This window comes from Hesperophylax consimilis, chromosome 3, assembly GCF_061612785.1.
Source record: "Hesperophylax consimilis isolate HC1 chromosome 3, BYU_Hcon_1.0, whole genome shotgun sequence".
In the NCBI taxonomy this organism is placed as follows: Eukaryota; Metazoa; Arthropoda; class Insecta; order Trichoptera; family Limnephilidae; genus Hesperophylax; species Hesperophylax consimilis.
The window spans coordinates 10883305-10907653 of NC_142838.1; the positions used below are offsets into that span (position 1 = coordinate 10883305).

General features: G+C 33.2%; 1 protein-coding gene across 1 annotated transcript in view; it reads right to left on the bottom strand.

The window, feature by feature from the left end:
• LOC149424941 (uncharacterized) overlaps window positions 1–24349 on the bottom strand; it is a 460249-nt gene that overhangs the window by 39223 nt on the left and 396677 nt on the right. Inside the window, exons 14-15 of the mRNA XM_089646910.1 lie at window positions 23490–23654; window positions 5032–5191 (exon numbers count right to left, since the gene is read on the bottom strand). Coding sequence (XP_089503036.1) covers window positions 5032–5191; window positions 23490–23654 — 325 coding nt within the window. The remainder of the gene's footprint in view (window positions 1–5031; window positions 5192–23489; window positions 23655–24349) is intronic.

Here is a 24349-nt window from a genome sequence, read left to right on the forward strand (position 1 = left end):
CTTCATTAATAGAATTTTTCTGGGAAAAATATTTACGATCTTTTGGATTGTGCTATTGTTGCCAGAGTCTATACTTGGAATTGGTGTGATTTCCGAAAAATCTTATCTCGCAATAATATCGAAGTAAAAAAAAACGGAATTCTATCTAACGGAATTCATACTTTTGCTAAATGCCCTGAAAGAGAAAAAACACCGGTTTGTGCAAATTGCACATCGCAAAATAAGAAATATGGCGAGAAAAATAAAACAGACCACACAGCTTTCAGTAACTTATGTCCGTACAAAAATAAAATGCTGAAAGTAGCAAGAGACAGAATAGACTTCGAAGAAAAATGACAGAATTTTTATATAACGCACTAGACGAAAAAAATAATATTGACGAAAAAACATATAGCAGCTATCAAGAATATCGTACCCACCAAAACGATCTCAATCTCAGTCCTTTAATTCTACACATGAATATAAGAAGTTTGGAACGAAACATGGATGAATTTTTGACAACAGTAAATAATGATCTCAGGAAGCCCGCTTGCATTGTGTTAACGGAAACACATTCAAGTGGCGAAGTGGCGTACTATATACCGGGATATACCTGTGTATCTACTACAAACCGAATTAACAAAAACAGTGGAATCGTTATGTTCCTACAAAATAATTGTGACATATTGTGCGAGGAAGAAATTAATGTGAATGGAACAAACTGCTTACACGTACAAATGAAGTGTTATAACAAAAAAATTGATATTATCTCTCTATACAGAACGCACTCGTCTACTGTAGGTTTGTTTATAGAAGAATTAAGACATGTGTTATTAAACTACAGAAACGCGAATACAATAGTTTTAGGTGACATTAATTTAAATATATCGCACGATTATACATCGAACGATAAAGATAATTACTTAAATATGATGGCGGAATTGAATTATGTGTCGTGTATTAACTCTTACACCAGAAACGTCAATGGGCAACGTCCATCATGCATTGATCACATTTTCACAAATATCAAGGATATAAATAATTTAAACTCGGGAATTATAAAAACCTCAATTACCGACCATTACATGACTTTGCTACATTACAATCCAATAATACCTCAGGCGATAAACCAACATTGCGGACAAACTGCTAATAATAAGAAAGAAATATCTATTGTTAATATCGAATCTTTGAAAAATAAATTGTCATCTGAATTATGGTTAGATATTCTCCGAAGTGAAAACGTCAACGAGTGCTGTAAAATATTTGAAAATAGATTAACAAACTTTATAAATGATTCAAAACAAATTATTCCAAAAGGAAATACAGCAAAATTTCGTAAAATCAAACCGTGGATAACACATGGGCTTGTTGTGTCCATAAGACACAAAGAATGGCTTTATAAAGAAACAAAAAAAAAACCACTAGACATTAAATTAAATGTTCATTTTAGAGAATACAAAAATAAATTAACCACGCTCATAAAAAACACGAAAGAAATTTATTATAAAAACAAACTTGATGATTCTGAAAATGACAGTAAGAAAGTTTGGAATATAATCAATGAAATCATGGAAAATAAACAAAAAACCAAAAGTAATACTATTAAGAGTGTAATACAAAACAATAACATAATTAACTGTATTGAAGAACCTAAAAAAGGAGCAAACGCTTTTAATGATTTCTTTGCAAATATAGGAAAGAGTCTAGCAGAAAAAATTACCGTGAAAAAAATAAATAATATGTATATTGAAAATATTCCGAATATAGAAACTAAACTTGAACTCTTCGAACCAACCAATCCGTCTGAAATTGTACAAATTATATCAAAAATGCGAGGTGGTTCTGCTCCGGGATTTGACGGTCTCACCGTAAAAACACTAAAAATCATTAAAAATTATGTTTCTACACCAATCTCTCATATTATAAACAATAGCTTTAAGACAGGAGTTTTCCCGAGCACGTATAAGAAAACCATAATCTCTCCAATATTTAAGTCCGGTAGCCCGGAGGACATTTCTAATTATAGACCCATTTCACTCTTATCTAATATATCGAAAATTTTTGAAAAAATTGCTAAAAAAAGACTAACTGCATTCTTAAATAAAAACAAAATTATAAATGAAAATCAATTCGGTTTCACAGAGGGAAAAAGTACCCAAGATGCCATTGCAAAAATTTCATCTAGTATTCAGAGTACCCTGGACAAATCAAATAAATGTATAGGAATTTTTATTGACTTAAAGAAAGCATTTGACAGCATTTCCCATGAAAAACTTATATTAAAATTAAAACAAAATGGCATTGACCAATTAGCCCTTAAATGGATAGAAAGCTACTTAACAGAGAGACCTCAAATTGTAAAATTAAACCAAACTTTTAGTACACCACTAACAAGTACATTTGGCATTCCTCAAGGCACGGTCCTCGGACCATTACTATTTTTAATGTATGTAAATGACATTTTCCAACAGAAAATCAAAGGTGAATTAATCTCTTATGCTGATGATACTGTTTTATTAATAAAAGGTCAAACATGGGAACTAGTTAACAAACTTGCAAATGAATGTATTAATATCTTAAAATCATGGTTTGATAATAACCTACTCACACTTAATGCTAAAAAAACAACATATGTATTATTTTCACTACAAAAAATACCTAAACACGAAGTAAATATCATAATCCATGATGAAAATTGTGACAATATCAACTGTCAACTACTTAATCCTATGTGTACTGTAATCAACTCTTCTTCTGAGATCAAATATCTTGGTGTGATCATCGATGAAAATCTGAAATGGAAAAGCCATATTAGGGAGTTAGTAAAGAGAATAAGGAAATGTATATATATATTTGTTAGGTTAAGAAATATTTTAAATGTGAAAATACTAAAAAATGTATATTATGCTCTTGTCCACTCCCTGCTTATTTACGGAATCATAGGTTGGGGAGGATCTTATAAAAACAACCTAAACTCAGTAAAAGTCTCGCAAAAAATTATTATAAAAGTAATACTTAAAAAAAACTCTACTTTCCCAACAAAATTGCTTTTTAAATTGTTTCCAGTACCAAATATTGATGATATATTTAAGCAAACTTCCATTATAAAAATGTGTAAAGAAAAAAATAACACAGAATATCAAGAATTTTATAAACTCATGAGAAATGGAAATCAATTTATTACGCCAATCTTTAAAACAACTCAAATGCAAAACCATTATATTTACCAAGCCATAAAAAACTACAATAATCTCCCTTCCGAATTGCGCTGTATTACGAACCAACAAGAACAAATAAATAAAATCAAACTTTTTTTCCAAAAAAACTTATATTAAACAAAAATAAAAATATAAATATATATTATTATTATAATATATATTATTATATTTTTATTATTATATCTCATTATGAATTATGAATCTAAGTAAGAATCGTGGCTCCCTTATCAGGCACAAGAGCTCCTCTTTTCTGATAAGGTATACATGACCATATATGAACCTTAATATTATATTTTGCAAAATATGTATGTATTAATGTAACCCATATGATGTATATTAAAATAATAAAAAAAAAAAAAAAAAAAAAAAAAAAAAAATCTAACATCCAAATGCTATGAGTATTATTTATTCATTATTTATGGCAACATATTCTCCTCGCCTTACCTGTACCAACCCCAAACACGTTTCCCAGTCTATTTAGATATAGTTATAATTTCATTATTCATTTCTATATCATCTGATATCGGTGAAGGCAATGATTTATTTTTCCCCTTCTTCATTCTTTTCCCCACGTAACTTACTAATTGGTAATGCAATAAAACATGGAGTATGTTTGGCCAAACCTTTTCGTACACTCCCCAAAAATAACCTTTCGCACTTTACACAGAGTTGGAACAACTATTTCAATATATTTATTGTTTTTGTGTTTAATTCGTAGAACTCCTTTTAATTTAATTAAAATCAAATTTAATGATATAATTCTTTAGTTCTGCAAGTATTTTTTGGTTTTTGTTATTTTTACAGCTGTTCCGGCTTTCAAGGCCATTTTCAAACTGTGGTTTTAACCACGTTTAGACGACTTATTTATATGATTCTATTTTACCCCTCCCAATTTAAAATTATTTACTACTGGTTAAATCGATTTACTGATAAAATAATTGTGACAATAGATTTCATATTCTGTGGGGGTATTTTGGAGTCTGTTTTCCCCACATTAATGTTATCTTAATTGTTTAATAATGATGTAGCCGCTATTAATTTATTTAAATGTGTTATATTGTTTAGGTTTTGTGAACATACTAAGTTTTAAATTTTCCTTACTTTATTAATGAATGTTATATTAGGGTCATTGGTTATTTTACTGATTTCTAATTGTTCAAGTAAATTTAATTTAAGGCTATATTCTTTTTATATGTAAGGGTTTAAGTTCATTGTGGTAATTACTGAAAGAAAGAAAACACTTCTGTAGGACTGTCATGAAAGCAAAATCAGTTTTGGGACACAATCCGATCTTGCTTAAGCCTGCATTACACCTGCCAAGTGCTCTGCTGATGTGATCAGTACAATCAGTGCTCAGCCTAGTAGCGGGCAAGTGATTCGGCGAGACAGTGATGGAAGCAAAGCCAAATGACTCGATCTAGTACCACCTTCACCTGCATACTCAAATACTCGTAAGTGCTTCACACGTTCTCATCAATCAGAATATTTAAATTTTTTTAGGAGCGTTTGACGTTTTAAGATTTTGAGATAGGATTAAGTAAAACTCTTAATTTTTATCTTTTCTTCCATCGCGAAACCGCGTTAACGGCATTTTAATTGACTCGTCTACACTTCTACATGACATATGATCATCGTTAATCTCCAATAAGCTGCTTGGCCGAGTAACAAAGCTGTTGACTCGGCCAAGCAATCGGCAGGTGTAATTTGGCCTTTAATTTGGCCTTTGGGGACATTTCAAATGTAAAAAAAGCAAAATTGCGCTTTGGTTATTTGATGACACTGTTTTAAAAGTTCTGGGAAACACCTCAATCTGTATGATATCATATATTACCCGAGTGCGTGGTGACGGTGTGGTGTCCACAGAGGGCGTCGTCGTTGAACTGGTAGGAGGCGCCGAAGGTGAATCCCTTTGCCGTCCATGTGTAGTGCCCCACGGAGTACACCAGCTGCACGCCCGTCCAGCTCCTCAGTGCCACGGGCAGCCACTCGGCCTGAAATAATCATCACTTTCATAAGGACTCTCTTTTCGCTAAGTGATAAGATAACCCTTGAAAATCCCCCCCATCATTTTCAAAAATATACTTTTAAATGTGAATATCGCACAACCTCTCCCAACCGTCTGGAGCCAGTGGGGCAATGGCGTTTTCAAATGTGGTATATTGTGAGGGGTTCCATGATAACTCAACACATTGTCTATTCAAAACACCTTTCACCCGTCATAACACAGGGTCATCCCTAGCATGGAGGGTGAAATATCACAAAAACCATATGTACCTTCTAAGTCTTGTATTAATAAAATAAAATAAACCTTAGAAAAGTGAAATAAAGTGTGTTGAATTATGACTTTGGTGAGTTATCCGGTCACCGTTGTGAGGAAATAAGAATAGGATTGTGAATTAGGATTGGAACACCCGGGTATTCAAATCTGGTTACCAAACACGGCTAAAGCCATTTCCCGCTATGTTTGGATTCTGAATGGTGATCTTTCATCACGGTTATACTGCGAATATCTTCCCCAAGTGTCTGGGGGTAAAGTGCGCTAACTTTGGCAGGTGATTCTACATGATGGCACAAGTAAAAAAAATGTTTATTTTCCCATACAAAAAATTCAACATTAAACCTAGAAACAACCTTAAAACATTGGTATTTCCAATAAACTAATTAAACTTTTTTACTTCGAAAATTATGTAAAATCACCCTTGAAGTTATCGCACTTTACCCCCCGGACACCCTGTATTTGATAAATAATTTTTATTATCAACCATAATTTCTACATTCCACCCACCTTAATTCATTTCTTTTCTCAAAATTCGGAAGGTGTTCGGAAAATTCGTCTTAAATTTCTTCTAATGATTGGTTTTACTTAACAAACTGACCGACAGCTGTGTAGATATTTGGCTTTATCTCGTAAAATTGGTGTGACCAACGACAACTTAGTGTTACACTTAAAGATAAGTTGACAGTGTTAATTGACTTTTCATTGAACTACATTGAAGCCACAAATGTGCTAAGAAAATAGTTACCAGTGTTAGTTTAGAATGATAAATTACACAGATATCTTTTAAAAATAAGCAAAATGGTCGATGTTAAGTGTTGATTTCCCACAAACAGTTCTCCAACTCGTCGTGGAATGTGATTTTAAATAATAGGTTCTTTGTGTTAAATCAGGGATTTATTAATACTTCGCGTATTACAATGGTGACTCAATAGTCGACCTAACTATGAGCTGGCTAAATGAGATCTGAAAACACCAAGTTTGTCTGGGAGCCTTCTCACTGGCCCTGGCGACTACTGGCTACTCGCTGCCATCTTGCGGACTTCCAAGCAAGCTCTATGCACTGCCCTCTAAGAGTGCATCTGTGAAGCTCTTTCCTCCCAACATTAAGTTTTACCTATTTAAAATGCACTAGCCTCGGTCAAAACATGAAAGAGTTAAATCTTAATATATAAAAATGTTCAAGTTTGTTGTCGCAAAACTCGAAAATTCTTCGACCGATATCGCTGAAAATTTCAAGGTTTGTTTTTATTAGTGCCAGGAGTGTTTAAAGAGTTTGAATGATAGAAGAAGTCGTGGACGCTCGAGGAATACTAAGGAAATATCTCTGGATGTAATGTAGTTTTTTAACAGTAACACGTGAAAGAAGTCCGAGATACCGGAGAAAGACATTGGCAGTAGCGATGGGGTCCACCAGCAATCCATAAAATGCTAAGGGATTTACAATATAAATCAACATACATAACACGGCATAATACCCAAAAATAAATCACTATAATACTTTTAGCAGTGAAAATCTCAAATCGTATCCAATATGGAGATGTTCATTTTTAATAAATCTACGCGTGCGAACCGAAGGATTATTTTGGGGTTATGTAGTATTTTTTTAATTCCACCACGTTATTAATTCCTTTTTTCTCGTACTAGCTGACGTGTACCCGGCGTTACTAAGGGTTATCCTTAGGAGATAGACATATACAATCAAGTGTTTTTCTGTAGACCTTTTAAGATACACAATTCCGTAGTACATTATTGCAGGGTATCACATAAGGTTTAACCAGCGTTAGTAATGTAAGCGTCCGAAAAAAAATTTTTACGACATGATTACATAAAATCGACTTATATCTACTTTCTATAAATATAATATGCATGAATCATATATATAAACACTCCGAAAAAAATTCTCAAAATGATAGTGAAAACTCTATGAAACTTTGTTGCGTAGCTTAGAAGAACTAAGCGCACAAACACACATACTGATGGCGACTTTATTTTATACTATTTAGAAAAGGTAAATATTAATATTTAAAGAAAACAGTTCCACAGATTTGTGATATTACATTTCTCGTAACTCATCATTATATAATAACCACAGATCTAATAAAATATGTAAAACTATGCTTGCGATAACGTCTTAAAATATCAAACAGCTGAATGGAAATTCTGATGTAAAGTTTAATAATACGTAAGAGAAGTTTTAATCTAAAATCTTTTTTGTTTCAGAATGAATAGTGCTTTTTACCGAGAAGTAAGACATCATTAAGCAAAACCTTTATTTTTTTCAGATTTCCCAAAAGAAATTAACTTACAATGGAATAAGGCTTCGCAAATCCTCAGAATAAAATACCGAATTCGCAGGAAGTAATTATTATTTTAAGAAGAATTATAATAATGACTCGCTTTTTCTTACTGTCGTAGTTACTATCCCATTTAATACATGTGAAAGAGGAATAAAATTAAAGAAATATTATTACGTTTAAAACCGTAAAAATAATATATTAAAGTAATAAAAATGTTTGTGCGGGTATCATTATAATTATTAGTAAGAACGCTTTTGAAGATTTGGCCACAGGGGGTAACGTTGAATTAATTATCTCCTTGTTTTTCTAAAGAGCTATCTGCATATATCTGTTACCCTGGAAAAGAGTTTTAAAATCATAGTTAAAAATATAAGTAAATAAAATGAAGTATTTTACCATAACACGGGTATGTGCCAAGCATGGTGGTCGAAAAATCCTCAATGCATGTAATAAACAATTTCAACGAATAAAGAAACTTAAAAAAAAAATATATATACAAATTTTAAAATGTCTTTTAAAATTTTAAAATATTGATTTGGCTGAGGATTGAACCTTCCCTTCCAAGGATCGGAGTCAATCGCGCTATCGACCTTGCCAGATATCGATCGTGTAGGACCGACATCTATTACCTATATTGACTGCTGAAATTTCGTCCGATTTCGGGGAAATGCGTAGATGTTCGCGTTTGTGTACGTGATTCACGGTTCAGTTGTAGGTAAAGAATTACCAACAGTTGGAGTAAAATTAACACCTTTTGATTAAACCGACTGCCAATCTCATCGCACAATTACCCTCCTTTTATTCATAAACACGGGTACAATTAATCAATAAGTAATAATCTATTATTTAAGTCAACTTTGTTATAACTATCTTTAATTGTGACAAACTAAACGATATTGATTCAACTTATAGACATTGACGGTTGTAACACATATTTAAGCACTGAAAGTCTCCTATGTGCTAATTATATTAGGTACGATAACAGTTAATATCAATTGTAGATATGTAGTCAATAAAAGTGTTTTATTTGAAATAATCCATCACAAATACGTAAAATTTCATTTATTCAAACAACTTTCATTCTTACTATGCGTAAATTTAGCATGTTATTATTCATTAACTCCTTCCTGTTCCATGTTTTAACAATATATACTCACCCTCTCTCTGTGAATAACCTAATATCTATCTATTAAATGTAACTGTTGTTAATATCACTTAAAATGGGCGAAGCCAACTAAGTGCCGCCCGCAGGGCCTAGCAGAAACTTAACTGCTAGTTATGTTTATTACGCTTACGTCAACCTTACTTTTAGATCTCCCCATCCGAAATTCACGGTATTTTATATTAAATAACTGCCCTACAATCTTACAAATATGTATGTATAATTATAAAACTTCCTAGTTCATCACCAGCGCTATAAACTGAGTGTTTATGTATCTATAATGTTAAACAATTGTTCAAAAAATAAAATCATAAAACCTTCGGGGAATATTAACACTCACGTTTTTGGGAACATCGATAAACAAAGCAGTATTTCATTCGAGCAGCTTAAAATTACCGACACCAGTTTGTAAACAAATGAATAAAATTGAGGGTTTATTTGTGCCCAGCGGGTCTGGTCGGTCAAAAAACTTATGTAACAGTCGCCTAAGGTTAAATATTAAAAGTTTTGACTTTACTGACCTCAGTAGCCCGGAGTTAAGTGGGGACACGCACCACAGGGCCCAGGGTAATACCCCAAATACGCCGAATACTGCCAACTTACGAACACCCCCAAACTCGAGCCCTACAAGGCTGAATACAGGTTAATAATACCTATGCCAGGAATGGCGAACCCATGACAAGCGACAGTTTTCGATGACACCTGAATAAAGTTTGAATTTAGTTTCATCATTATTAATAAGATCTAACTTTTTACGGCTATGCTCACAGGCTGAACGTAACGAACCTTTTGTATTCTACTTTTGCAGTATACGTGTAAAAATCAGTGAATGTTTTTTTCATGTTCCGTTATTATTTTTCCATGAGCCCGTTGTTTCACAGTACTTGGACAATAACGAAACTTGACTTTTTTTAAATTTGTAATTTAAATAGTTGATCTGTGAAATAACCCGTCCTAAGAGTCTCTAACAATGAACTATACGATTTGTAAAATTGGCGACCGTCACTGTGATAGTGCTTCTAAATCAGACGTGAATAAATAAAATATGCGTTGAAATAATAAAAACGTGAATGTTTCGAGCTCAGATTAATACTAAAAATAATAATAATAAATTGTATATTTGTGTATTGTATCTTAGTTAAAGACACAATACACAAAGGTAGTATGTAACAAATAGAACAAATGAGGTTTCGTGACTAACTTGTGTTGAGGCAGTAATTTTGAAAGTTACTTTAAATATTTATGAATATACCTACATTTATATAATAATATAATCGCTCAATATTTATGTAACATCAATAATTTCGAATTTTTGTGAGGGCACCGGTGAAAGCCCTATTATTACATTAGATCCAAAATAAAATGTTCTTTTTGAAATTTGTTTGAGCATCACATTTTTTTATGTTCTTTGGAAGAGTATTGTACAATCTTTTTGCAATTAACCTAAAATATCTTTGACCGAAAGTAGTATGTATTACAGGAATTTGGAGTAAACCTTTATAAGGTACTCGTGTATAGTATAGCTGTTTGTGTATCCCTGATTAGAAAAGTTGTTTGAAATGGATTTAAAAAATTTTTAAGTTTGCCTATTTTAAATATACAGGTATTTTCCAAGCATCACCTTCATGCTCGTATAAAATGAGTAAAAATAAGTAAAATAACTTAGGGATTCGATAGATTCACTTGTTACGAAAAATTTGAAACATTAGTGCGTTGTATTATAGGAATATATTTTTCCAACATTGGAATCTGTTCTGACCCACTTCAAGAACTAGTATGCCGTCCCTGGCCCATCACATATACACACATACTCGGTTATAGATATGTTCAATGACTCCGTTTAGATTAGATTCGACAAGAAAGGCGAAAACAGCCCTTTGACTAACCAAAAGGGACCGGATATTGGAACGAAATCAAAAGAACCGAATTTTACAGAAAGACAACGGAGGCAGTATTTAGTAGCTGAATCAATTCAAAGGCAAATTAAATTACCTTCAGTAGATTTCAATTTTTTAAACAAATCGAACTTGGCAGCGTCCGCGTATAACAATAGTACTAAAAGCGGAATAATTTTTAATTTTTAATAGAATTGACGTTCCAATCTGGAAATAGTGTAAATAAAACCTTAAAATTACATGTCATCAGAGTAGACCCCATTACAGATTTTTTGATAATCCTTAACTAGCTGAAGTCCCCGACGTTGCCGGGTCTTTATGCAGAATTTTTCTCTTATTTCGAACGTTAAGTGTGCAAAATTTCATCAAGAAGTATCAAAATTCTGCTTTAAGGGGTGAAAACAGTCGATAGGGGGTATTTTGTCGAAATCTCATATCGACAGTGACCTCACTATTATTTTGTGGGTCAAGTGTGCAAAATTTCACCAAGAAGTATCAAAATTCTGCTTTAAGGAGTGGTAACAGTAGACGAGGGTGGCTTGTCGAAATCTCATGTTGACAGTGACCTCACTTTTATTTTGTTGGTCAAGTATAGAAAAATTTAACAATTATAAATAAATTAATTTAAACTTACCTACACAAAATGAACCTCCGCTTACCATGAGTGACTTTTCGGTTACAAAAAACACAGTCGACTGAATTAGAACAAAAACGCCTGGTTTTTGGGAAAGGGAATAGATAAAGAAACGAGGGTCAACCCTTCTGGCAGTCGAGATCACGGGAAGGGTATTGGAAAGTCGTCAAACCTTAGAGGTTTCTCCGTTCCTGCCATTTCAGAGCTCTCACTTTAGCAACGATTCCAAGACAAAAAAGAACATTAATTAAATTATTTAACAATCTTGCATATAGATCTATTCTAAAATTGCTATAAATATGTTCTGTTACATACTTTGGACTTTACAAGAACATAACCCAAGAAAAACTACAAGATTTTTAGCCTCCTTCACATTTAAATGGAGTTTATCGAAAATTTTATAAAAAGTGTACTCGGGGTTAATCAGGGTTGTGAATAATTTGTGTGTATGGCTGTAAATTTTAAGATAAACGTCGACTTTTCTCTTCTTTCCATAAATATATAATTCCGGAAGAAATTCTCTAATTGATAGTGAAAACCCTTTCAAAATCCGTTAGAAGCACTAAACACACGAACAGACAGACACAGATACAAAAATTATTTTATACTATTTATAATAAATATTGTTTTGTGTTAAACTCGTTGCAGCTTCTCGTAGGATAGCCATGAACTGGAGGTTATCCACCTCTTACCCGCCCTGATATAACTAACAGTTAATTACTCCTTCAGGGTTCTCACAAGGACTCTATCCCTGCATATAGCCATGACCTGTAACTGTAAAAATTTGTAACATTTTGTTTTTTATTTATTTTATAAATAAACAGCAGGGTATTATTGACTGTCCCTTGCCACACATTTAGCCCATTACTTATAAACGCGGTGTAAATATTGCGCAAGGTCAGAACAATGAAAAACTTAACTTATTCCCGCGACGGTAAACGACATTAAAGCAGGTTTAAGACCGGCTTTACTGCAACAATGTAAGAACTTTAGAATATTGAACGAATTGGCGAAAATAAAAGAATATTGAGAAAAATGATGAAAAAATGCTAACCTAACCAAACCTTAAATATATTTTATCACTCTTCTGTTTTATTGCCATTCGTCATTTTAGAACCGTCCCATTAACAATGATTCCATGTCAAAACAAAACAGTGAAAAAAAATAACATTGAAAAAAAGCTACACTATACTAGCTACAAACATAACCTAACATAACCTAAGTAAAGTACCTATCCTAATCTAAACTAACCCAACATATCCTAGTACTTAAATATGTTCCGTTTTGTCAATGTTCTGGTTTATACGGTTACCCTTAGCAACATAACAAAGAACTTTTCGTTCTAGTATCTTTCTACACAGGACGAAATCTGCCAACGGGGAAATCCTTAAGGCACAAAAAAAGAGACCGAATATCAAAGGTTGCCAGTCAGATACTATTTTTTGAAATTCTATTATTTTTCAATGTAATTATTGAGGAAAAAAATATTATTAAATAAAACCTCACATTGTAATATTAATGAAAACATTAACCACTCTCAAACGAAAAATTTGAAACAGAAAAGACAAAAAGATCAAACGATCGCATTTGGGAATTGAACCTTGGACATCTGCTACGCCGGTCTAGCTCTGACCTCTGAGCTATAAGAAAATGAAGATAATATTTGTAGTTTGTAGTCAAAGTATGATACAGTTAAAAATGATAGAAGTTGAAGTCGAATCAGCTCAGAGCAAAGCCCGGCAAGGCAGAGGTCCTGGCTTCAATTCCCAGATGCGAACGAATCTTTTCTGTTTCACGTTTTTCGTTTGACAGTGGTTAAATGTTTAACTTTAATGGTCCATTATTTTTAATAATTTAGTTCAGTTTAGGGACTTCAACACTTAACATAAATCAGCTAATAAAAATAAAATTGCCAACAAAAAATTTAATGATGAATAGTTTAAGTATTGAAGACTAAGAAGCGATTCCTAAACGAAAATTTGAAACAGAAAAATCGGAACAAGATACGGTCACATCTAGGACTTAAACCCTTGCGTTGCCGGGACAAAGCTCTACCAACTGAGCTAATGGGACCCTATCTCCTTCGGACATATTTACCTGTATCATACTTCGAATAAGAACTACCAACATTGTCTTCATTTTCTCACGGTATATGTTTATTGGCTACTATATTTATACATGATCGCAAGATTTTACTCAAACTAAATGCAATTTAGTGAGTGTCTTAGATAAATATGTCTTATTTTAATTTTAATGTCCTACATCTATTGACTTTTTCTGCAAGTCAAGGATGAATATTTTATTATTGGAATAACTTAGTGAGTAAAACCTCCAATCGTAATATTTAATTATTGAAGACATTTACAATTACAACATTAGAGATACTACACACATTTTTTGTGCACATTTAAACAATATTGTAAGGCAAAAATTTGTAGAAATGGTTAAATAATAACAGCATTGTAACAATGGTTTTATTTAACCAAAGTAACACATCAAAGAAGGAAACGACGGTTCAGAAATAATAAACAAGGCAATGTGACGAGAAAGGAAGAAAGACCCATGGAAGAAATAAAAAAATGTTTCCAAAGAAATTGCAAGAAATATGTCGTAATGTGTCACGGCTCTTTATCGATGATCGTTAAATCGTATGTTCTAGTTATACTGGCAGCAACATGATACAATAAAATAGTATCCAATTTATATAAAAAGCTTCCGACAATTTTAACAATCCCGAAAAATCGGTCCAGAGAAATGAACACCACTAAAACATAACTAGCCCCGTTTTGTATTCAATCGGCGTTCCTATCGCCGCTCCGATTATGTTTCTAGTTCCTAGCCCTTGGTATGAACATAATAGGGGATGAAAAAAGGGTTTATATGTAATGGACACGGAAAGACTCGCATTCATAAGTCTCAGAGAACAAAGAGTTGCGCAAAGTTCGTACTGTTTCCTTAAAGATAAAATAAAATTACCCTTTTCTTTGAAACACTCGGAGCGCAAGAATTTCAGAGTTCACTTTGTCTAATGTTCCCTATTTAGGTACCTATATGGTGCATTTTTTAATGGAAGGCGAACAATGGAACTAGGTTAACTTGTACTCGCGTCAATCTGGGAAGTTTAAAGTCAGGAGCGCAGAAAAGCGATGAAGAAAACAGATGTATCTCATAGCTAATGTAAGGGAAACGTTGGAATTGAAAAAAATTCGCAATACATGAGATCTCTCGCGGGATCTGTCGCGGGCGGCTGTCATGTTTTGTTTCCATCGACCTCAATGTGTATTGGAGCACTCAACGTATTAATTTTCTCCGCGGAAAATAACAAACTTATTTCTATGCCACTGACATTTCGATTGGAAAATTATTTTTTGGACAGATATGTAATGAACATGTAAATGATAGGTTAACTATTTGAGACGTCTATTAATGTTTGTTAATAATATATCTTAATTTCAAACCAGAATACCTATGTAATGAATGCTTTCCAGAAATTCCTACATTCAGCTTGCATAGATTTTTTATTCGGAATCACTGCGTCTTTGCTAACATCTATTTTTAATTCGTAATCAACTGTTTATCAAGATCAACGGAGCTTTGAAATATAAATTTTATTTTCAAAGCACAATCAAACGACGCTATAATGGTTTGTTCAATATTTTTAACAGTTAATAAGAATGACGGGGCTATTTGGGTCTAATAATGACGGCTAAACAATAACTAAAAGCAGAAAACCTCATTAAGAGGATTAACGCTTGCAGTATGGCATCATTTTCACATCTACCCTGATGATGTCAGGAAAGGAAGCGCAACGCGGAATAATTTAATTTAACCCACACATTTACTCTATAGAATCTTAAATGGTCTCATTTGGCCATTTTCTCATTATGTTATAAAATGAAAAAAATTATGTTATAGTAAATTAATACAATTCAAATTTTGCTCAGTTGACCTTCGAGGAAAATAATGTCATTTCACCCGCCAGACATCTGACCTTCCCCCGGGATAGGCCATCCCACCCCATTCCGATATTTGTTTATTATATTGTACGCCATTCCTTTCACATTATTATTTTGCTCACAATCGAAGACCCTGCCAAAAATACAGTCATCTTATTACCAAATAGAGCTCCGCTTTCTCTCGTCTGGACCAGATTTTGTATACGTCATTTCTCTCTAGAACTCTAGGGCAAAATAAATGCTTCGCTTTATACACGCTTCTTGCTTTTTGCTGACAATAATAAGGTCCTTAAGAAAATTAAATCCTACCTTGACTGTTTTGTTTTCATCTAAATGTTGATTCATTTAATAATCGGTGTAAAATTAACTTCTTGGAATTGGAACTAAATATTGAAACATTAAAATTTGTGCAAATACAGAGTCAATAAACAGATTCAGTTTGATTATAAACCAAATAGTATCTGCAAATAGTCCGTCTGCATTTCTATTAAAGACCTGTGGGACACTTTAGATTGCAAGCTTTCTTTTCGAGACCACTGTTAACTACTGTCACTCAACTCTGCTTCATTCATGGTTATTATCTCTGAATTTAAACACATTCTTTACTGTTCGTTGGTTCGCCCCCATCTAAAATATGCTAGTGTCATTTGATATTTTTTATATCGACTTGTTTTGGTAAAAAACCTTTTATCCAAATTTTTGGTGGTCACTTTTCAGTAGTTTCACATAGAATAGATTTCAAAGTACAACCTGGTAAAAAAATTATTGCTAATTAAAAACATAATTTATGCATATAAAGGTTACTTTAAAAAAAAGATACCGTACATGAAATTACTCAACCATCAAATTTCTCAAAATTTAAACAGAATTGCAATATTTTACATCACAATTTTGAAAAACAGATTACCTCTTTCACACAAACTTCATGATTATTAATTATCTCTAATTCCGTAAATATTCGTATTTATCGTCTCCTGAAATTTTTAGGTTTTGTGTCTTGAAAGGTTTTACCGTACCACAGTCGATATGCTATCCATATTCATCATATCGAATCCATACAACATCTCTTCTTGTGAGGAATTGACTTGAAAGAGGCGAGAACTCATATGATGATATTGAACAAACTTCATATCTTTCTTCTTTAAAATATATTTGTCCTCGAGAAATTTCCATTTTTTTTAAAATTAGAATTTTTTTAAAATATCTATTTAAGTATCTTGTAGATTTTCTTAGAATTTCTCAGAGCACACCAGAATTTTATGAATCCGGGGTAGGGTGAAGGAAAAATCGCCTTTTAACAATGTCGAACGCTACTGAAAATAAAAACATTTTTTAAAAAAAGAATCCCATCAATATTCCTGATTTTAATATTTCACTCCTTAAAGAGACGCCCTTCGGAAAACGGAGAAAGATGGTACCTTGCCGCTTATAAAGTTTCCAAAAGATGCATAAATTATCGCTGATGGCATATTTATATGAGCCAGCAAATAACTCTTATCCCGTTTCAATATCACGGAAATGGAAAAGGGTGACTATTTATGTGCCACAAAAGCGATGAAATATGCGATATTTATCTACAGAAAATGGGATGTTTGTTTAAACAGCATTTCGGTGTATTCGCGCTATTCGTTTCACGCATAAATTGACATAAAAATTACATTTCAGTTCGTAAAAAGTCAACCGAACGGGAGTTATTCCGTTTATCGCTGTTTGAAAATCAATATTTCATTATTTAATAAACATTTGCGTTTGGAATGAACAGAATTGCATAAGCGAGCTTCGTTTGTTCAACTAAGTAATGGAACAATATTTGCTGTGTTTTGGAATGCAAAAAGAGCCCGCGCATGAATATTCCGCCAAATTATCTCCGTTTCGTGTTCATCAATAGTGGGACGGAAAAAAGGATGAATTATTGGGGAACGGTTGTTTCAGAAACCGGGAAATACTTGTAGTCTGGTGAAATACTGAGTGTAGTAACAATATGTTGTATAATTAATGATAAATACATTATCATTAATTATACAGCGTTCACGACTAACGGTTGATGCATCATCAAAGTTATAACAATGATGTATCATTTGGGTAAAGTTGTGAGAATGATGAAGAAAATGGGAATGTGGGAGGAGGCAGGGAATACAAAAGTCCCTGGATATTCAAATCTGCTTACTAAACAATCCTAAAGCCATTTCAAACCAGTTTTAATTTGAACGATAGTATTTTATCAGGGCGGTGCTGAGAATAACTTTTAGATTCACATTTATACTGAATTAGCGACCCGCAAAAAATCACGGTAGGTAGGTATATTATAATTGTAGGATTTGTGAAGCTGAAAGAATTTATAAAATATTTGCGTCAGGATCACACTGCATTTAAAAAGCCAATATTGTAAATTTTATTCAAAATATATTTATTTTGTTGAAAAATTGGAGAAACGTCAAAAAATTACCTTTCGAATGAACATTGTTGGCAAACTATAAATATTATCTGTAAAATTTAAACAAAAGAAATACACTATTCAAACAAAGAATAATTAATCGAATAAGAGTATTTTTTCTTCTTCGTTTTTTCTGATTATATTCCTACTTTCTCGCTTGTCGGAATTAACTTATTCTATAGAATTCACACAATTATGAGTTCCAATTTCGAAAATTTCAAAGTAAATTTTAGTTATTTACGCAGGAATATTTATATCACGCACAGCATCACAGACAACTGAAATCAGTATGTTTATTTTAAATAAGTATTCTTTATTTGTGAATAAGTCTTTTCCAGTAGGGTAAAAATTTGTTAGCCTGCGCTGGAATTCGACGAAGAATTTTCATCGCTTAGATATATCCAAAGAAAAAAAAAAGATTTTTATTTTAGAACTGCCTCGCTCCGGTGTAACGAGCTGCTTCCTTCCGACTTCCGAGTCAAATGCGTACACTATAAAGCTACGGAAGCTTTCGGTGTTCAATCTATTCAATGTCCAAGTCTAAAGAATTCATTAATCAACTAGTGAAAGGCGAGGCAGGATCAATTGTTAGAAAAATTCAGTTTACTAACAACCAAGTGGTTTTGCGACGGCGAAATAAAGCCGCGTAACTTTTAAACGAGAACGACGCGACAAAAAATATACAATTTTTGTTGATTGAACCTCCGCCATTTTGTGAAAAAAGTCACAGGATATTGAGAAAGTTTTGATTAATCGAGAACAATCCAGAAGTGCAGACCTGTTTGGTTGGGATGATAGAGAAGAGAGATGCATATTTGGTCGCTGCTCGAGTTGGATTTGTCGCAAGTAAATTCTATATTGCCCTAGTCTAGGCAGAGGCAGTGGTAGTGCAGTCCTTAAAGTAATCTCTATATTGCCTTAGGCTAGGCAGTGGCAGTGGTAGTGCAGTCCATAAAGTAAATTCTATATTTTCCTAGGCTCAGGCAGTAGCAGCGGCAGTGCGATCCATAAAGTAAATTCTATATTTTCCTAGGCTCAGGCAGTAGCAGCGGCAGTGCGATCCATAAAGTAAATTCTATATTTTCCTAGGCTCAGGCAGTAGCAGCGGCAGTGCGATCCATAAAGTAAATTCTATATTTTCCTAGGCTCAGGCAGTAGCAGCGGCAGTGCGATCCATAAAGTAAATTCTATATTTTCCTAGGCTCAGGCAGTAGCAGCGGCAGTGCGATCCATAAAGTAAATTCTATATTTTCCTAGGCTCAGGCAGTAGCAGCGGCAGTGCGATCCATAAAGTAAATTCTATATTTTCCTAGGTTCAGGCAGTAGCAGCGGCAGTGCGATCCATAAAGTAAATTCTATATTGCCATAGGCTAGGCAGTGGCAGTGGAAATGCAGTCCATTATAAGTCAATTCTATATTTGCAGTACAGTCTATGTAGGTTGAAAAGCTGTACGTACCTGTACGTACTGTATATATGTAAATATATCACATATTTTCCCTTCTATTAGCTTATTTAAATCTACGAAAAACATCGTATACAACGCAAGTAGGGTCACTAACATCTATAAAAAAGAAGTTATTCAATATTTTATTCAGATGTATATTATCTAACACACACGGAGAAAAATGATTTTTACTAATTTATTAAGAATCTCCTCAAATTATTGGTAATTACGGTTAAAAACGAGATTTCAGGCCTTACGAATGAATTAACAGGTTTCATGATAAAGTTTTAGTACATTACGAATATATTATGAGACTAATATATAAAAAATACCAATAATTTAAATTTATGTTTAATAAACTAGCAATAGTATTTTTTCTCCGTGCAAAATTTATACCCGAACTTGAAACTATACACAGCCCACCTTTGGTCATAGAGCAAATGCACGCCACTGCCCCTAGGCGGTGAAACTACCCCCCTGCACAGGGGCCGATTTACCTGTGGTAGATATTTGAAATTCCCCATGAAATTATTTCATATCCAATCAAATATTTTTTTCTAATATCTCATTTAAATCCATGATAAACATAGTACAATATGACTAGCCGAAGTAGGAGGCAAATATATATTTAGTTGATGAATAGGTACTTATATTCATGAAGAACTTGTGTAGATAAAGAATGCAGTTTTGGAGTGCTGTGACAAGACATTTATTTATTCGAAATACTTTTATTATTTTTATTTCCCAATTTTGTGCTGTAGTGTAAATTATATTCTTTTTCCATGTCGGTCTCAATTTGAGATTCAAGTTGTAATTAAACTGTAACAGGTATGTAGAATTAATTAGGCACCAACTAAACCTAGAAAAATAACAGTGCGTTCATAGTTCATAAGGGTTTTTTCATTCACTGATTGGTTAATTGTTAGTTTTTGTTCATATGAAGCAGATACTTTGTGATATGACACCACAAGTTAAAATAAAATAATAATAATAATAATAAAGTGTTTATTACGGTATGTGGGGAGGTTAGTGTAGTCCCGCACATTCCATATAGAGATACAACGAAATATATAATCAAAAACAAAAAGATAGAACAGAAAAACAAAGAAAAGAAAACAGAATAAATTGAAAATAAAATATAATAAAATGATAAAATAATAGAATAATAGAAAGTTGAAGCCTTTAGGGAGCCGTGACTATATTAGGCGCTAGTATTTTTCTCCATTGTGCGTCAATGCTGGAGGATGGAGTGAGGCGGGCTTCCATAGTGAGGATATTTCCAGAGCTTCTTATCCTTTCCCTCATTCCTGCCACCCTGGATCTAATAAGGGCTGCATATCCGGGAACTCGCCCCTCCGTGAACATACGTAAAGCAATTACTTAGTCAACATCACTTTTATTTTTTAAACATAACACCGACCAGATTTCGTTACAGCTGTAGCTTCTTCAGGGCATTACAATACGCTACTAAAATCTAAAATCCACTAGTAACATGTAACAAAAATACATTATGTGAGTGAGTGTTTATTTAGGAAAGGTTTTAATATAAATTATTAGTTTGTTACAGATTGGATATCGTTAGGACGGGAACGCTATATCACACAGCGGATACCCGAATAGGGCCGACTGAATCCGCCCCTGCCTTGGTACAAACACTCAACTAGTGGAGTTCACATACTTAACATGTTAGTGAAGTTCTAATGGTATAATGACGTGACGCCCGTGCTTTCAATTTCCCTTTGTTTTGCAGAGCTTTGATTACCGGAATGAATGAGCAAGGAAATTGGAATTTTTAAATTAATTATATAGAAATGTGCAATTCTTAAAATATTTATTAAGATTTTGTAATAATTCTTTGAAAAGTGTAATATGTTATTTATTTGTAGATATATAAGATAAGCATCAAACTAAAAAAACTTAAAATTATATTCAAAACAAATACTTACTTTCCTTTACAAGAACCTAAACACATTTAAAACTTCACAAATTTCTCACAATACTAGAACAAGACATGCACACCAACTACTTATACCAAAAACCAACACATCCTTTGGATAAAAACACTAAAGATTCCAGGCTATAAAACTATACAATTCACTTCCAACACAATATAAAACATCTAATCTTACCGAATGCAAAAAACACATATAGAACTGGCTACAATCCTTTTAATATTTAATTTTGTTATATTTTATATTTGTTTTTGTTAAAACTATGTCAAAATCGATAAAATATTTTAATTTTTATTGTTTCTCTGTATAAAAAATCTCCACTGTATTGTTTACTATAATATAAATTTACAATTGAAAAAGTCCTCCACAACACAGGTGAACTCCTAGCGTGGAGGACTACACCTTTGTCATACAAATATAGTTAAGAATAATAAAAATATATATATATATATATATATATATATATATATAAATACATAATTATAACAGTGAAGTTAAAACGTTCGAGGGAGAAAAATTAATAAATCTAATGCTTGAAATATCACTAATCTAATATGATTTTAGCGCGGCCTTCTAAGTGTCAGATAATCTGTCAATATGCACATTTTGGATAGAGAAAAAAAATAAAGGATAGTAAATAACTGGCTTATTAACAGAGATGAACTAACTTTCCTAGAATTGAAACAAATTGTATACACGATCCATTGATTTATTTCATCTAAGACGCGAATACTTGATTCCATTTCAACTACTATTTTTTTTTAGTTAATACTACATGCAGAATGTATAAAAGATAATATTTCAATTCGAAATTGTCAATTTATTAGTATTTTTAACTTTTAAGTAGCCGTCTGACGTTTAGGAATATAAATTTATGGAAAATACCTCCAGTGTTGCCAGCGTAGATCGAGTTATTTTATAATGCATTATCAATATCAAACTGTCTGTCAACAGTGCGACCATGCTAGGGAAATCGGTGTTCGATCCGATATTGTATAGTTCTCGATTTCACTGTATAAACCTCCTGAGATATATAAATATTCAGAAAAGTTTAATGAGCCAACATACTTATAAAAAAATTCAAATTTAATATAAAAATACTAATAGTTTACATATAATTTAAAACAAAGCATTTTCATCTAAACTGAATAAATATAGTTTTATTCTTCAAACACAGACAACTTATTCATAAAGGCTATCTTTTTCAAATATTCAAATTATTAGCAGCATAGTTTACATAAGTTTCATTTGCTCAGTCATTTTTTTTTAAATTTCTTAATAAGAAAGCCATTTATCAGTATAACCGCGTGTAATGAAAAACAGGCATTTCATTAAATTTCTCATATTAAAAATCATTGCCTAGGGGAGTGGGAACTAGAGCCAGGATGAAAACTGAAATATTCCTGAAAAAAACTTCTTTTTTTTTAAAAGAGAGGAAATGAATGTTCTTGTACACGAATAAATATTTTACGAAAAAGAAAATAAAGAATGTTCTAATGAAGGTTAATATTGTTACATTAATTTCCTCACATTATTAGTTACATAGTATATAAAGCGAATGTAAAACTATGCAGGTTGGTTCAGCTCGAGGAAGGAATATATTAATAAATTTGTGGCTCCCAAATTTAATATGGAATCGCTACTTTCGAGTTTCAATCAGAAAAGTGGGAATACCTTCAGCCAGACAACCCAAAGTATTTTCTGCTAAATTTGCTGCCGACTTTTTCGAGGTTTTTGAGCGCTTCGAGAGCTCACAAGTGTAGGCAGGAATTACGGTTTGATGAAAAGACGTGGAGAATGTCAAAAGTAATGGAATTTACTAACGTACAATGTATACATGTACATCATATTGTTTAAATATTTTTTTGTGATGCTACTAATAAAAGTACTATGTTAATTATGGTTTTTTAATGATTTTCCATTCATAGTTCACACATAATAGGTAAATTTAACACAATAAGTAACGTGGAGCCCTTCATACCATACGTTTTGCAATATCACGGATTAATCGGTTATTAGCGTGGTACTATTTGCAATATTATTAAATTATTTGTAATGTACCTACACTAACTACGAATTAGTTGATTTAATAAGGAAAATGTTTTTTTTAACCTTCATTTCAGTTCTTCACCGCCCACTTGCAGCCTTCACTGATACCGCCCCCGGTGCTCCAACTTATACAGGATGTTTTTATGTAGATGTTTCTGAATAAGTCAAGTGTTCAATCGCTTCTTACCCTGAAGTTCCCACACAGGCAGGCTGCAATCTGTCCCCCTTCCGCCAGCAGGAGTAGGTGGTCCAATTGCTCCAGTGGCAGCAGCGCGGCCCGGCACTGGCAGCCGCTGTCTCCGCACGCGGTCACGCAGTGGCGATCGTGGGATACACGCCCCAGGGAGTTTATCTATAAGAAAAACAAACAAGTGACAGTGAAAAAAGGCAAAACAGAACAGTGACAAACAAAACATTGAGGAAAAGTGAAGGCAAAAATGTAACCCAACATAATGGCATGGGGGCTCCATCGACGCCAGAGTCAAGTTAGTCTCTCACAGGGCGTACTGTACAGGGCCCGCAGATACTTTAATAGTACACTACTGCTGACCCTGTTGCATTTTGCGAGTGCGCCTCACTGTTGAATTTGGCAGCCACTTCTGGTCTAGAGCCCAAAAATACCTGATCCTTAACTCTATTCAGAAACGGGGGGTCCGTTGGATAGATTCCCCTCTATTTACAAACGGATTGCAATCCTTAGATCACAGGCGTCAGGTAGGTATGCTGTCCTTGTTCTACCGGTATTACAATGAAAGATGCTCCAAGGAACTAGCGTCATTGATCCCTTCGGCACCGGTGCATAGTCAGAAAACACGCCAAACGCGCGCCCAATATGTACACGGATGAAATTTGTCGCATGAGAACGGGTCGCTTTTACGACTCATTCTTGTATTCAACAGCTCGGCCTCTAAGTTTTCTTCCTCCTAACACATAGGTCTATTCAAGATCCATGTTCACTCCTTTCCTTCTTCAAAAAGACCCTCCACACAGCATATCCAAATATGACACAGGCCTCTTGTGTGGAGTAAATGTAACATAAAAGAATTA